Here is a 17,018-nt window from a genome sequence, read left to right on the forward strand (position 1 = left end):
TCGGAGGCTGTTGTCTCCATGTGCAGCTCCAGCTCGATGTGGAAAGCATTTGAGATTTGAAGCTTCAAAGGTCAATCCTCTGATTAATACTGCCATTCCCATGATGAGTTTTTCTCTCTTTGTGGTAAACCTGTAGTTTTGAGATGCCTCATACAGATGACTCTCAAAATGTTTCCTATGCACTCGGACTTGACCCAGCCACTAAGGTTGCATGTTGGAACTGGTGGTGCTGCAGCCATTCTCAAAAGTTCCTCTAGGGAATGAAGGAGCAAGCTTGGGGCCATGCCCCAGCCATCCAGGAGGCTTCTGTGAGATAGTCCCATTACAGTCAATGTAAGCTTCAAGCTCTTTTTTTCCCCTCTACAGTACATCTCCTTCCTACTTCCGAGAATTTTACAGAGAGACCAGGACCACGTAAAGTATTCCCGAACCGAGCAGCATGCTTCATTGTGTGTATTCAAAACTACCTCCTCTGTTATGACAGATAACTGCAGTCTGGCTACAAAATCTGTAACAGGGCTTGGTAACCCTCCAGGATGATACTTGGCACTCAAGAGCTAACACATGTTTTTGTTACATGAGCAGGAGTCTAATAAAATGGCTCACTGGTTTAAGATGCCTCTTTGTAAAAACAAGACGCAGTTGGATTTAGAAATTGTGATGATCAGGCTAGTTCAATTATTAACTTCTCTTGCAGGGTTAAGCTTTGACCAGAAATTTGCCATGAACCCATGGGCACATCCTGCTAGGAAACAACGCGCAGAAATCCTTCACTGTCCTCCTTGATTTATCTGCACAGTGCGAACTCGGAGCATAGAGCTGTATTTTCCCCAGAGGAAGTCACGGCAACCTCCATCCCCACTCCAGAGCAGAACGCTCTAATATTTTGATGTTTTGGTATTTTGATATAGTTCTGTTCTGCTCAAGACACTGCACCTGAGGAAACTTTGGCGGGTCCTGAACTGGCCCGTCGTACAGTCTGCTTTCACCATGTTTTGGGAGAAAAATTGGATGTGGTGAAGAGCCCGAGCTATGTTAGCTATGCAGTGTCCTGTGGGATTGTTTGCGAACACAGCAGCTAAAGATAGATGTGCACCACAGAGATGCTAAAAATACTGTCCAACTCTACGGTGGTTGTTTAGCATTTGGAGTGCTATAGTTGGCCTTACACAGACAAAGGGAAGATGCAGTTTTGCAATTTGAATATGCAAATGAAAGCCTGATCTTGCAAATGTGCAATCATATGCTCAAATCTAAAAAGACCGCTTGTGTTCCTGAAGTTAAGCATTGGCAAGATTAAGAGTTTAATCAGTCAAACACGGTGTCATCAGAAGTTAGTGTGATTGCATGGCAATGTGCAGAGTTAACTTCAAAAAGCAACCCAAAAAATCACGTTGCATGATTAAGATCAGATTTTTACATTCCACATGTTGATACTTGGAACCGTGTGGTCTGATAAATCATCTCTTGTTAACGCGGTAGGTTGCAAACAGTTTCTTCTTTACATTTGTATGCATGATTTAGTAAACAGTATTTTAATATTGGGGGAACACATGCTATGCTTCATAGCTTTCAACCGTGTGACCTTCGAAGGCAGAACAAAGGCTCAGAAATTAGAGTTTACATAAAACTGGGAAGTGTGGAAAGCTTGAAAGGCTGCGTAATTCACTTCTGCAGCAAGAACACCATTTTCTCTAACATTGTTTGCACAAGTCAGCATTTATGCTGTCAATTTGCAGTGATGAATGGGTGATTAACATCGCTTCTAGGACAGAGGGGAACTGGTATCTATAGCAAATCGAGAGGTTCTCTGGGTAAAAACTGAGTGACTTCAGCATTGCGTTTCCTGCTGGAGAGAGTTTCTCCAAATCCCGTGTATTTTTAATTCACTCCTTCAGTTAATAATAATGAAAGAGCAAAGAGTGAAATCCCATCCCTGCTGCAGTCACTGTCCCGAAATATTTATTTCACTGAGGCCAGGATTTCAATGGCTTTATACAGGACGAGGGCTTCAGGGGTGGGGCGATGGTCTGGGTCTGGGTTTGGGTTTTTAGTGCCACCGTTTCGCAGAATCCCTGTAAAGCTCCCAGGTGAGTAACAGATACTGTTCAAGGAGCGTGTGTTGTAGGAGCCAGAGCTGCGTGCTGGTCCGGTCATCTTGCTGGTCCGGGAGGAAGGCGGCCTGCAAATAACACGTGGGCAATGAACCGTGTGCCTATTGCAGTTAATGCACGCCGAGAATAGTGGAGTTGCTGTGTAGGTAAAGTTGAAAGGGGTAGGATAAAATGAAGTAGGGGTAGGATAAAATGAAGTAGTCAGAAACAAACTAAATATTCACTACCAGGCTCTTCTGCTTTACAAAACATTTCTGCTTCTGGCCATGTACAGACTTCTCTCTACGCCCAGATTCAGTGAGAGCCTCACTAAATTAATGATCTTTTTACTCGAAATAAGGCTTGTTTTTATGGCTCTGTATTAATCAATATCTTGTTTATTGTTTCATTTATTGAAAGGCAGAGGAACATCCAGGAGGCCAACAGAGGCCCTGGATGGATGGGTAGGAGAGGAGCCATTCGGGACGTTTCCTTTCCTTGCCCGTTTGTTCCATCCTCTGTAGAGTTGTGCTCCAGTTTCTGGAGAAACTTCAAACTCCTCCTTCAAATGTTTTGTCCCCTGCTAAGCCAGGTGAGGAGCTTGGGACACCGAGCGTTGCTCTCTGATACAGAGGGGAAGCGGGAGGCTGCAGCCACACAGGTGAGCTGGGAGCAATGGGCGAGTAAATGCAAGTACTGCAGCTGTTGAAACAAAAAAGCCTTTTTTTCCAACTGAAATCCCACTGTTTCTTATTCTTCTGAGAATTTGAGAGCTTTTTGGCTCCAGGTTTGACCTAATTGCAGGCTCTGCCTCCAGGCTGTTAATTCCCCAACCATACCTTTTGACAAAATGGAACCTGTAGTTTGATAAAACCGCAGGAGTAAGTCTTCTGGGATTTCAAAAAATAATGCAATACATAGCAGCAAAAAAGTGTCAGACTGGGTTTTATCTGGTTATTTAGTAAATGGTAAGCCTGCCTCATAATTTAGGAACATTTACAGCCTGTTTCTTACACCTAGCTCCTCTTCACTTGTGGTCATTGCATAACTGTGCCAGTATTAGGGGCTGAAAAAGAAGAGAGAAACATATCTGTCAAATCCTGGTAGACCCAAGTAGCAAAAAACCATCACTTTTTGCTCAGTGGAGAGGATCTGCGATCCTTCAGCCTAGCTATTGCCATGAGAAATTAATGTAGTCTACAAAATTACTGCAAAGTGTTCCATAGGACTTTGAAATTAATGGACTGTAAAAAAAGATATAAAACAATACTGCTGGTATTAAAATTGAGGTAAGATGAGGTAATACTGATGGAAAGGCGTTGAGTCTAAGATTGATCTTGATTTACAGCCAGATATGAAAGAAGTGCTCTTGTACTACAGCTTAAAAACTGAGAGGCAGAGAACTTGTTCCGTCTTCAGTTGTCTAGTTAATGACACTTGTCATTAAATGGAATGTGGAAGTTACAACCAAACAATACGTGTGACGTGCTTGCTGTAAGTCTTCAGATGACTAATTAAGAGGCATCTCTACCAAGATCTCCTGCTAGCAGTACAACACAGGAGCAAGCAGTAATCCTGTTCCTCCAGATCCATTTCTCAGCAGCAGTTTTTTCCCCTGGAAAAATTTCTGGTTTAACAGTGCCGTTAATACCAAAAGCAGATGAATTGCTAAGAAAAGACAAGATGGGGAGGCTCTGAACATTTGTTTTGATAGGGCAGATCTCTGTTGGTGCCTTTCAAATGAGATTGGTAATTCAGTCTGACCTGAAAAGCAGCAAAGCTACTGGTTTGGGGTTGTTTGCTTTTTTCTTTTCTTTACAGTGAATGTTACTTGGTCTCTTGCATGTGGCTGGCTTGTACGGGATGGCAAAATAGGTAAATTTTTGGCTATGGGTTTTTTTCTCCTTGGAATTGATCCTGCATTGGTATCTTCACACGGGCATCAGTGATGTTGCCTGTAATTTTACACAAGGGTAATCAGAAGAACCTTGTTCACAAACTTGCTGCTGTGTAGCCTGTAAGGTGTTCCAGTTTCAAGCAGGGTGTCCAGCAGGTAGATTTCTGTCATTACAAGCGTAACTGCATTCACACAAATCGGTGTGAGAAAATCATCATTGTCGTATTTCCTTCCCTTTAATTTTTGGTTAAGATTCAGAAGAAAAGGCTGATACCTTAGGCTCTTGGTAGTCCACACTGAATTTCCTGTTAGTTTCTGTGGTTGAAGCTTATTGTAAGATCGCATCTTTCCGGTTTTGTATAGTCATGATGTTTTGGATTTTTGTGCTTACCAGCAAAACGCTGCAGTTCTGAGTACTGGCAGCTGGGATTCCTTCCTATGCTGCGTGGTGACCTGGGGAAGAAGGCCACGCAGGCGAAAGACAGTGCCAGGTTGGCAGTCACATATCTCCAACAGTGAACCTGTCGTGCTGCAGCCACGTACCAGGGAAGGGGACCTGATCGTGTAGCCCTGGGGCGGCAGCACACGCCAGACCTCTCGTCGCGGGCGCTGGCGACGTGCGTGAGGTGCGTCCGTCAGCCCAGACCCAGGGGATGCGGGCAGGCGTGGCAGCAACGGCCCTGTTCCTTCTGTATTTTTGCACTCGCTACAGGGAGCGTTGCCACCTCTCTAATGAAAAGCACACACCTCATTTTCTTCCTTCTCTTTTAACACAGCTTGGGGTTCCTGATTTACTGAGGGAGTAACTGGAGAAGATCACAGTGAGTGGTGACAGTAACGGAGCAAAGGATCACAGCACGCTCCCGTCAAGGCAACTGGTTTTTGTCGTACTGATGGGAGATCAAATTCTACAAATGTAGCAGCGGTGTTTAGGAGGCCTTTTACATGTGCATAGCCTAAATAGCAACTTTTGTTTTAATGATGGCGGATTTCATATTGCCACTGTAAATTTTAAATTGGGAGAAGGTATATAATCCCCAGAATGCACCAAGCTAGGTAATAACCAGTGTCCTTTATGGTTAAAGTGACTGCTTACATCCCCAGTTCCTCTTCCTACATCCTCCCTTCCAGTTGCCTGTTTCCGTGAGAGTGATGAATACAAGGAAATCCACTCCATGGGTTTTCCCTATTCATAGTCCTTTCTTGACTACCACACCTCATTACAAATGGTTCTGCCACCTTTCCAGCCTACACACACCCAACGGACCCCAAAGCAGGCTTGACTCTGGTACTCCTTGGCTGAGGAGTTGGGGTATTGCAACACATCACTGGTAGCTTGGAATCGCAATGGGATCTCTTTCCTGACAGTGTGAAATGACAACTTTACATCCACCCATGCTGAAATCGCTTGAAATCAGAAGGGTCAAACAGCCTAAAGCAGCAGGGAGAATGTGATTTTAGCTTATGTTTAATCTGAGCATGGAGAAAGTGAATGGTAGTTTTAATTGCTTCAGCCTCCTTGGGTTCTCCTTGGAGCCTGAGATGTGACTTTGATAACGCATAGTTTATGTTCCTTGTCGTCACGGACTGCTCTGGCTACTCGCTGGTCAGCAGGAGGCTTTTTTTCTTGGAGTCAGATATATAATAAGAGTGTCTGTTACCAAACTGCAGCCAGCATGCACAAATGGAAACTTGCAGATGTGCTAAATGCACTTCACACAGTGCCAGATTCTGCTGCAGTTAACTGGGAGCTTTGCCCACGAGCATTTGGGTTGTATTGCTCATGTGCAAGCCAGCCTGCTACTGAGAGCAGCACGTCTGATCGTTCGAGCAGGGCCGCAAGTAACTGCTGCCATGTAAAAGGTAATATTACATCAGATCCACTTTCCAGCCTTCAAGCACACAGTCAGATTCTCACCTCTTTTTCATCAACTGTCCTCAAAGATTAATAGGACATTGAAATCTATCTAGATTGTGGCTAAATGAGCGATAGAGAGCACAGACCCTTCCAAATTGTGTATTTAATGCACAGGAGAAAAATTGGTGAAGTTTTCTTGTTTTATATGGAAAATTGCCAGTTTCATTTGCTCATTACATGACTGTTTTTGTCGGAACAGATAGAAGCATTTTGGGCTGATGGGCAGATAGCTCTCGCTGAAGCTTGTTGAAGCCACAGAGACCGAAGTCTTGATCACTGAATGCTGCAAACAGTTTGCCTCCGGCAAATACATACTTCCAGTTTTGGCAGCATCTGGTGTTTGAAAGAGACAGAGAGTAATAGATTCTCTGGTCAGCTCAGCTGAGCAGACCTTAGACTCGGGTTTTATACTTCGCAGAGTATAAAGAAAAAACAGTTTGCAATATACCTTGAAAAAATACTGGGGAAAAAGACCGCTACTCACTCCGGGCTGCTGCGTTGCTCAGCCCTTCCACCAAAAATTAAACGTGCTCTCTGTCAAAATAATTCAGATATGACAGATCTTAGCAGCCTGTTGGTGACCTGGGTTCCCCAGGTTTCTCAGACACCAGTGTCTTGCTCTGAAAGCCTTTGTGCAAAGCTGCCACAACACTAGAAAATCCCAGTATCTGCGGGGACACTGACATTTTCCCCACCTCCCCTGTCTCCGTCTACCATCATTTCTCTCTTTTCTTCAGTCAAACAAACAGAAAAGCCAAAACCTAGGATCTCCCAAGAGTTACAAGGGTCTTGAGATTCCCAGTGAAAGAAAGTTATCTGACTCCCATTCTGGATGTCTCAGTCATGGATCCATACATCTCATGCTATTAAATCCAAAGAGTCTCCAGCAGTGATGGTAGATGCTGGAGATGGGAGGAGGTGGACTGGCCGCTGGAGGAGAACGTGGCGCAGACCCTGCAGACATCGGTTCAGAATGGCAGTGTCCCATCAGGCTCAGTTCTCACTTGAAGAAGCTGCGTAGGTGTGGGAATTACTGCTGTAGGTTGGACCTCTCAATGGCAGTGAGTGGGGTGGGGTGGCTGCAGATCAATAATCAGCGCCCTGCAGTTGCTGTAAATCAAGCCTTGAATCTCTGACAGGCTGCAGGAACCAGGAAGAGGCACAGAAATACCTCGCCTAATGTTTCTCCTCTCTCTCATTTCTGCATTACGTTGACCTCAGTAGGAATCTCTGGTTAGGTTTGGCTTATTTCTGGCGGAAGGGGAATCGTGGCAAGGCTGGAGAAGTGAGGTGGTGAATCGTTCCTCCGCGGTGCCGGCGAAGGAGCAAGTGCCGGGTGGAGAATGAACAGGGCTGGCAGCAGGGCCATGGGGCAGCCCGACTCGCGTGGAGAGCTGGAGTGGCAACCGAGGACAGCCGATGTCTGGAATAAAGGAGGGAGGCTGGCAACAGCAAGGGGTGCCCGTTCGGTTGGTTATTAAAATCCAAGGGAACCACCACAGTGTACACTTATTAACAGTTTCATCTCTCTGCTTCAGTTTTTGCCGCTTCCAGCCTTCCTTCCGCCCTCCACTGAGAAACAGTGAGTTACTCAAGGCCAGCACCACCTCGTGAGTTTGGAAAGTGCCTGATGCCAGCAGTCAGCCGAGCGGGCAACTTCGGCGGGCGCAGTCTAGGGGAGAGAGCAGCCGCGGGCTGGTTTCGCTTGCCGAGTCCGCCTGTCCTGCCTTGCACAACAGAAGCCTGCAGAGCACCCTGCCCACGCGTAGGGAATCGGTGCTGTGCGAAGAGGCAGCGTGTGACAAATGAGATGTTTGTAACCACAGCTGTATAGTGTCCTTGGACGGAGCAGGGTAAACAGTTATTATTTATTCTTGTTTTACTGCTATTGCGAGCTAGCAGCACTGCTCGTTTCTTTCCCAGAAAGACAGCCTCTTGGTTTGGAGAGAACAGTAGTGCTGGGATCACGGCACTCTCACTTCTAAAAACAAACCTGAGATAACGGAGAACTCATAATCGGATATTCCCCGAACCGGAGGGCCTGCCTTTGTTTCCCAGGTATTCCCAAACAGAAGTTAGCCTGTGTGTGCTAGTGCATTTTAATGAATTTTGACAAGGTCGCAAGAGCCCCTTTGTTGCTTGTCTGCTTCGTCCTTGCTTGCACACGCGAATGACGCTTTCCCGTACTTCGCCACAGCCAGCCTCCAGCTAGCCTGTGTGTGTGTGTGTGTTTATGTGTTTCTCCAACATTTCTGTTCACTTCTCAGGTATTCAATTTGAAACAGAGCTGCCCGATGTACTAATCGTTAGAGAAAGGGGAAGAACATATCTTGGTGCTCTTCTTGTTTCTGTTGATGTGATGTGCTTGAAGCAGAGGGCCGATGATACCCAGGCATCCCTTCTAGCCAAAATTATTCTATGATTTGTGTAGTTGCTTTAAGGACGGTATCTTTCTCTCTCAAATTTGGGACTGCAGTCAAATCTATCTTAAGCAAAAGCAATGCTAGTAAATTGTGTGGAGTTATACCTGCCTGCACTTTGGGAAATGGGTCTTCTGGATTTTATGGTCCAAATGGTGCAAATATTCACCTGGGAGACAGGAGTGTTGCTTTTCAAGAGAACAGGACATCCGGATAATTTCACTGCCTCTCTTACAGCCAAGCTTCTCATGAGGGCTAAGCAACAGCACCCTATTTAAAAATCCTGTCCCAGTTTTGGAAAGCCCATGCCATCTGAAACCTATGGCCTTATTTTATCTGTTTCTATCTAGTAATAGTCTTGGGGAAATGGACTTTTGTTTTCCCATCACATTTACTCCCTGGTGCAATAGTTGAAAAACTATTTTTCAAAGTGTTTAGAAAGCCTGAATTTGTCCCCAGTAACTCAGCGCCTTGGAATGTCCTATGGCAGAAGCAGCATGGGCAGGGACATGCATGCCAGCATGTCAGCTGGCCAAGAGTGGGAGATCCCCCGCCGCTGCCTGCCTGAAGGTTCTCAGGGTGCAACTTGGGAACACGCTGTGTTTGTTTTGGATGTGTGAAGCCCCTGTAAAGATTCCCTATACGTGTCTGGGTTTAAATATAAGTAGTTATGCTCTACCAACATGTTTCAGCCTACACAGGGCAACATCTGTTGAAACATGCAATTCTGGCTTAGTTTTAGCAAAGAAAATGAAGGAAAACAATTTCATCCGTCATTAGACCAACACTTGGGAGAAGATGTAGGCCCTGTTCCAATTCCTAAAGCTAAGCAAATTTTGGCCTTGTCAGCCCAGAGGAATAATCAAATCGCTGCTGCTTCAGCTGTCTCTGGCTGTGCTGTAGAGGCGGTCTCTCGCAGAGCGGCGACTCAAACGCCGCACAGCACTGCTGGCCGAAGAGGGCTGTCGGGTAACCAGCGAACGGTGCCCTGAGAGCAGCTCTCCCCGTCAGCGTCGGTTCTCACTTGCCAGCGGTTTTTGAGTGCAGCCCGTGTTAAAGCAATGCAGCTGGAGGTCACAGGAGAGAAGCACTGATTGCTCTAGTAAGGGAGAACTCTTAGAGGACGGGGGAGAATATCCACGTAAAAAGGTCTGCTTGTCACAATGCCATTCAAAACTGCTGTGTCTGCTGATGGAGGGTAGGTGAACTCCTCCTAAAACCTGACCAGCAGCTCTCCGTAGTACGCAGACCTGCTTTTCCATCTGCCACGGTGATCTCGTGCAATTAACTTGTATCCTCTCAGTCTCCTCCAGATGCCTGTGTAAGCTGAATACTAGCATGGCGATGTCTGGTGCTAATCCTGAACTGCGTCTATAGCCTAAGCAACTGTAGGCACAAATCTGCCATCTTCTCTCTGCCCACCAATTTAGAACTACATGATGAGCGAGCACTCATGTGAGTCCAGCTGAGTGAGCCACCAGGCAGCTCTCACACGTTCCCACGTTGGAGCGATGCACACTTGTGGTCGATCGCCTGAAGACAGGCTGAATTTAGGGGTGGACGTCGGCCGCTTGCCCAGTGACCTTCCTGTGCGCATTGCAGAAGGGGCCGCAGGAGGTGTGCCCACCTTGTGCCCCACAGCCTCCACACACCCTGCGGTGATCGTCCTGGGACGCCCTGGTCTCAGAGCACCAAAGTTGCTGGTTGCGGCGCAGCGACTCTTGGGCAAATCTGCGAAATATCTGAAGGGTGGGTGTCAGGAGGATGCGGCCAGACTCTTTTCAGTGGTGCCAGCGACAGGACAAGGGGCAACGGGCACAAACTGAAGAAGAGGAAGCTCCAGCTGAACATGAGGAAGAATTTCTTCCCTCTGAGGGTGATGGAGCCCTGGCCCAGGCTGCCCAGGGAGGTTGTGGAGTCTCCTTCTCTGGAGATATTCAAGACCCGCCTGGACAAGGTCCTGTGCAGCCTGCTCTGGGTGACCCTGCTTCGGCAGGGGGTTTGGACTAGATGACCCACAGAGGTCCCTTCCAACCCCGACCATTCTGTGATTCTGTGATTCTGTAAAATGTAGAACTTAGTCATAGCCGCCACAGCCCTAGAGTGAATCTGGTTACACTGGGGTTAGGTGGTGGGGCCTTTCTGGTGATGTGACCTGCTATTACATGTGAATTTTTTTCATGGTACTAGATGACTGGCAGCACTTGCAACTGTAGGCCAGGGCTGGGAGAGGCTTTGCTGGGAACCAGCTTAGAGGAGCAGTGCCTTTCTGTGTTTTTCCCGTTGCTGATTAGATACTTTTCTAAATGCTACGTTCCTCTATTGATAAACAAGGACATAACGCGTATTGCCCTTAACTTGAAGCAGCAATGTTAATGTCTGATTAGTCCTGTGACATACAGGTCATGCTTGTTAAAATTGAAAGCCACAGATGATTACGTTTGGAAGAGATATCACGATGAATTAGCATCAGATGCGTTATTTTCAGTTTCACTTTCTTTATATCTATAAGGCAGGTGTTTTTCCCGAAGATTTGTGGATTTATAACTCTACCATTTCTTGTATATCAAGATATTTATATAATTGTGTCTTGAAAACACTTCTGTTTTTATGAATGAGTCTCAATCCTTCAAAAGAAGAAAGCCCACACTGCCTTAGATTTAGAAGAATAAACAAAAATTAAGAGGTTTAGCTGTTATTTACTGGTTTCTGAAATCTAAAACATCTGTGATTAGGAAGCTTGAAAGTTTGTTTAGATAGGTAGTCCAGAATTTGTTTTGGTTTGGTTTGTTTGGAAAGTATACCAGTGACTTCAGATGTTCTGCCTATAAAGAATGTAAAACTATTTAGTTGTTTCAGGTCTGAATTTAATCTGAGTCACTGGCAGAAGGTCACTAAATTCAGTCCAGGGTTTCATTCAGATCTGCCATTGTTTAGACCAAAAAAATGTTACCATAAAAACGCTGGCGTGTTTGTTACTCAGGGAGTATAATGTCTTAATTGAAAGGGTACCAACTATTTTAAAAACTTGTATTACATCTCACATGACAGACAGTATTTTATAGCTTTAACATCTGTTTTAAGGCCAACATGTGAGATTCAGCCTTTGTCTGACTGTAACTCTTTTGATTTCACTGAAGTTGCACCCACTTAAATCCTGATTGAATTTGTCTCACAGGATTGATTTTTTAATTGTATGATTTAATTTTCTGTATCTCCAACCCAGTGTTACAGTATGGAGCTTCAGAACATGTTAGAATAAGGTCAATAACGGATCCTTTCTTCTTCCTTTTTTATTTTCCCAGTTACAGGGATCCATTAAAAGAAAACTGGAAGATGATAGCTCTCCTGCCTCCAGCGGTGTGCCTGACGTCATTTTCCCAAATGACAGTAAAAGACTTTGTCTTGATGACGTAAACCTCGCCATGGGCCAAGGTGCCAATCCCAATGTGGCGTGTCCAGAAATGCAAAGTTCTCCATTCTCCAGCAGTCACAGCGCTCCTTCCCTGGGAGTTGCAGGTCACTCAGTGCTCCTCGAGAGCAACCACATGAATGGCGGTGGCATGGGTTCCCCATTTTCAGTGCCACCCAACACAGAAATAAATCAGAAGGGGTCAATAGGAGGGCAAAACAACAACATTGTCCACTATGATGAGAAAGGAAACAGCTTGCAGTCTGTGGACCAAGAGCTGCAAGATCTATTGGAGGAGCTGACGAAAATGCCTGATCCTTCTCCCAATGACCTGGATCTGGAGAAGATTTTGTGCAGCAAGACTGAAGAGCCACTTGGGCTGAGTCATTCTCAACCAAGCATAAGCACCACTCCAAAGTCCTCCCCACAGACTTCCCACTTGGAGAACCATGTTACTAACAAAGACTTTTCTCCGGGCTGCAATCCGACCAGTGGAGGATCTCCTCAGATGAGACCATCATCTGCTGGAGCTAACTTCCCAGTTCCTCCCTCAAACAAACCTGCTGCATCGCCCATCTCTACAGCAGCGCAGAGCAAGAACCAGCCACCACCTATGCTGCCGGTACCCCTACCCAACATACCTGGCTCCAACTGGCACGCTCAGCAGCTAAAGCAGCTGGCAGCTAGCAAGCAGGTGTCTACTACTAAGCAACAAGTGCAGGGTCCCAGCTGGCCAACTATGTCTCCTCCTGGTCTCTCTCCGCCTTACCGGGCAGGATCATCCCCACACCATCAACCTTTCAGTCCTCAAAATGTTATGGTGTCTGGCATGCCTGCTAATAATTTACCAGGAAACAACATCCAGAGTCCTCAAAACACTCTGCTTTCAAGCATGACTTCCAGCAGCACCCCGTCCAACGGGCCCTCTCCTCCTTATGGGTCTGAGAAGCTCTCCAGTCCAGCTCTGAACCAGCAGCCCTTCAGCCCGCAGAGCTCCATGCTGCCCACCCTGACGGCAGCCAGTTTACCAGCCAACAACATCAAAAGTCCACAGAACAACTTGGTTGCCAGCATGGCCTCCACAAATACTGGACCTTCGCCGCCATACAGGCCAGAAAAGCTGTCAAGCCCAGCTCTGCATCAGCAGCCCTTCAGTCCTCAAGGTACATTAATCTCCAGCATCACTCCCACCAGCAACCCCACAAGTATGCAGAGCTCGCTTTTTAAATCAATGACTACAAACCAGTCCAAAAACATGAACGTAATTATGCAACAGCCATCCAGTAGCTTACAGCCAGGTCTGGTGAATGAGAGCCCCGTTAGCCAAGACCAGTTTTCTTTCAACAACACCAAACCGTTGTCTCACTTTGCCTCCGAGTCAGCTGCTCAGAAGATGTCACCCCTGACAGCAGGACAAGGGCAGCAGTCTCTCCTTCACTATCTCCAGCAGCAGCAGCAGTCTCCAGCCACCGCGCAGCCGTCCCAGCAGGCCAACAACAGCCAGTTCCTCCAGCAGCAGTTCCGACAGCTGATACAGCCGCATCGGATGCAGAGGCACATGCAGCCTGCCACGCTGCCATCTCAAAGCAGACAGGTGAGAACGTCTCTTCTGTCTTAGAGGGCTTATGTGAAAACATGGAGTCATTTGTTTTCTTATTTTTACTTTCCTTTGTGTTTAAAATGCGACGTCGCTAAACTTCTGGGGTGTGCACAGCGTATACAAGGACAAGGCAGTAACAACACCCTGGTGCTATCACAAGTTCTTACTTGAAATGTACTGTAATTCCAGCATGCAATGTCTCTTCTAGCCCAGTGGAGAACTTTATGCTATTAGGCAAAACACATCTCATACCTCTAAAATAAATTATTTTTACGTGTATAGGTGGTATTCTTATTTAGTTTGTATTGTAAGCTGTAGAAATGTTCCCATGTTTCCCATAATCTTTTTAGTGGGAATATATATTTTTTTTCTCAGTGCCTTTCAACGAGTTCATCTCTGTGTTATGCTTCTGAGGCTAGAAAAGATCAGGTGGGGTGAGAAATGAAGTTAAAGTATGACTCCTTCATGGACAGCAGGTCAAACAGTGCAGCTCCCGAGCAGCAAAGAGGCAGACTTGAAATACCTGTTAGCGGCATGTGCCCGAAGCAATGCCCTGCATTGGGTGAGGGCCATTCCCCACCCTTGGTTGATCTGCAATACCAGCCCGGCTGGTAAATGCAAAAATGCAGCTGGCAGGAGTGAGACACAGCCCTGACTTCTTTCCAGCAACCTTCTTCCTGCGACTGGAGGAGCGGCGCAAAGCACTGTCTGCTACTACCCCAGATCAGAGAGATTTACTGTGAACGGGGACTTCAGAGCAAGGAAGGGCTTGGGGACTCGGCTGGAGAGCAGCCTGGGTGTGAGGAATACATAGCTATCTTTTTGTTAGGAAGAATAGTAGGAAACAGATTGAACCTCACCACCAAAGCTGAGTACCTTGTTAGGCTGAACCTATACTTTGGAAGCAGAATCCTTCAAGCTGCTTAGCTGTGCATGCAGGCGCTCCATCAGCTCCTCAAGAAGGACAAAACGCTTCTTGCCCCGCAAACTAGAGGGTGACCTCTGAAGCTCTGCTGGGATCCAGCACTGAGCTCTGCTAGGATCCAGGACTGAGCCAGCAGTGTGCCCTTGTTGCCAAGAAGGCCAATGGGATCCTGGGATGCATTAAGAGGAGTGTTGCCAGCAGATCGAGGGAGGTTCTGCTTCCCCTCTACTATGCCCTAGAGATGCCCCATCTGGAGTACTCTGTCCAGTTCTGGGCTCCCCAGTTCAAGAAAGATGAGGAACTACTGGAGAGAGTCCAGCGGAGGACTATGAGGATGGTGAGGGGACTGGAGCATCTGGGGAAAGGCTGAGGGAGCTGGACTTGTTCAGCCTGAAGAAGAGAAGGCTGTGAGGGGACCTAATATATGCTTACAAATATCTGAAGGGTGGGTGTCAGGAGGATTGGGCCAGACTCTTTTCAGTGGTGCCCAGCAACAGGACAAGGGGCAGTGGGCACAAACTGAAGCAGAGGAAGTTCCGTCTGAACATGAGGAAGAACTTCTTTACTTTGAGGGTGGCAAAGCCCTGGAACAGGCTGCCCAGGGAGGTTGTGGAGTCTCCTTCTCTGGAGATATTCAAGACCCACCTGGACGCGGTGCTGTGCAGCCTGCTGTAGGTGACCCTGCTTGGGCAGGGGGGGTTGGACTAGATGACCCACAGAGGTCCCTTCCAACCCCTACCATTCTGTGATTCTGTGATCCGCTTGAGAGCGTGGTGCTTAGCTGGGGAATGCACTCCAGAGCCTGGGTTTCTGTGCTCTTCTGCCCTGCGAGGTGACGGGTTCTTATAGAGGTGGATTTCTTCCACGTGGGTGACTTGGTGTAACCTTGTCCTGTGATAGCAATGAGAAATAAGGGGACAGGTACTAAATGTCAGCTGCTCGTGGTAAATCAATGAGGTGCATTTCCACTGTGCCACTTTAGGATCGACTCACTCTTTTCCAAGTTGTGCGTGCTCAGTACTCCCTTGCTTCGATACAGCAACTTAAAACAGACAGCTGGGAAGGACTGGTGACTTGCTGAATTTCCTTATCCAAATATAGAACATGTAGTGATAAGGGGTATATAGCTCGCTTTAAAGGGTTATCAATAGAACGCCCCTAATTCAACAAAGGCCGGCAGCAATCACGTTGCTTTAAGCACGTGAGGACCCTGTTTGTGTTCAGTGAGACCCAAATTAAACACAGAGTAGAGGGTCTTGCTGCCCTGGATCTAGGAGTATGAATGGACGTACGATGGAAAGTGAGTAAGCTGCTGCAGCTTCAGGAGTTACTGCCCGTTGGATGTTCCACTCCGGAGGCAGTGTGGGTGAAGAATACATCCACGGTGTTTTACTGCGTCTCGGATGATGGCTGGTAAGTTGTTAACTGCGGTAACATGATTGCTTTTGATCGTGTGTCCATAACCTTTGAGCATGTATTTTTTTTCCTGGCTCCCGGCTGGGTGTGTGGAGTTGCCGCGTCCCTGCTGGATTCCTGAGGTTTACTGTGCCCTAGTTTTCCCTGCTCTGCATTTTCATCTTACACCTCCGAACCCCCTACGTCACTGATTAGCCAAAAAACAACGGGGTGGGGGGAGAAAAATTCCTGCAGTGAGCCTCTATAGTTGGCCAAAATAGCCCCTTTCCCAGCAACTTCCCTACTGCTCTGCCTGTGCTGCGCTTTTAGCCGATTCACACTGTCAGAGAGAGAGCTGTTATAATCTGGCAGCTATCAGTAAAGATCAAGGACAGTTAAGGCGACGATTACAGGTGATGAGCATTTTACATTTTCAGACTAGCTAGGTAGGCTTATGGTGCCTCTCTCATTTTACAAGACTTATTACAATAATTACACACCAGATGACAGTGCTTCAGCTTTACAGTCTGTTGAGCTGCCGAAGAAAGATGGTGGATGTTCAGGAGTGGAACATTTTGTTAGGTTTTGATAACTTTACTGCGAATCTCATAGAAGAAAATGGATCCTGAGTGCTGAATTAAAATAAAAATGAGATGGAAAAAATGTTCTAGGTAGGAAACCTTGACATTTTGGGATACTTGCCACGTGTCTTTGAATCTAGCATGTAGATGTGTTATTTGTCTGCAATAGATTTCCTACTTACATGGAAACAGTGATACTGGAATTTTGATCCCGACCTGCTGTGTACCAGTTTTACTCCGTTGTAGCGAAGTAGCTTCAGTGACTGTGGTTTGCATTTCCAACAGTGTACCTGAGAGCTGAATTTGAGCTTTGCAGAATCTCGGTGCCAACTCTCTCTGGAGGCAGGTGATGAACAGGACTCTTCAAGCAGAGAGCAGTTGTTTCATTAAAAGGCAAAATGTTACAGATTCAGAAGACAGGGGAGACAACTTCTGCATCTTCCAAAATTAGTAGCCTTGTGCTGGTAAATTGCCCTTTTTAGCCTCATTCAAAGAAATTTGCTTGAAGAAAACGGCATTCCCTGGAATGCTGTTTAGTGTTTAAAAGTCATCCCCTTACTCTGAGTGTGTGTTTGTAAATGTGACTAAAATTTACAAAAAGAAGGCATAGTGCTTTCTTCTTTTGAGCAAGAGGTGCAGCTTTGTCCAGGAGCAGAATGTGGATGGTGGCCAGTTGGAGGCAGAACAATAAACCATGAAATCTGATCCTTGTAGCCAGCAGAGCAACGTGGGGCAGAGAGCAGTGGCTGGGACACAGACCCAGAGCGAGCTTTTTGC

At 46.6% G+C, this 17,018-nt stretch overlaps 1 protein-coding gene across 2 annotated transcripts in view; it reads left to right on the forward strand.

The window, feature by feature from the left end:
- MAMLD1 (mastermind like domain containing 1) overlaps positions 1-17,018 on the forward strand; it is an 85,885-nt gene that overhangs the window by 38,075 nt on the left and 30,792 nt on the right. For both annotated transcript variants that reach the window (XM_075435353.1, XM_075435354.1), the window contains exon 2: positions 11,634-13,334. In XM_075435353.1, coding sequence (XP_075291468.1) covers positions 11,634-13,334 — 1,701 coding nt within the window. The remainder of the gene's footprint in view (positions 1-11,633; positions 13,335-17,018) is intronic.

Source organism: Opisthocomus hoazin, chromosome 14 (assembly GCF_030867145.1).
Source record: "Opisthocomus hoazin isolate bOpiHoa1 chromosome 14, bOpiHoa1.hap1, whole genome shotgun sequence".
In the NCBI taxonomy this organism is placed as follows: domain Eukaryota; kingdom Metazoa; phylum Chordata; class Aves; order Opisthocomiformes; family Opisthocomidae; genus Opisthocomus; species Opisthocomus hoazin.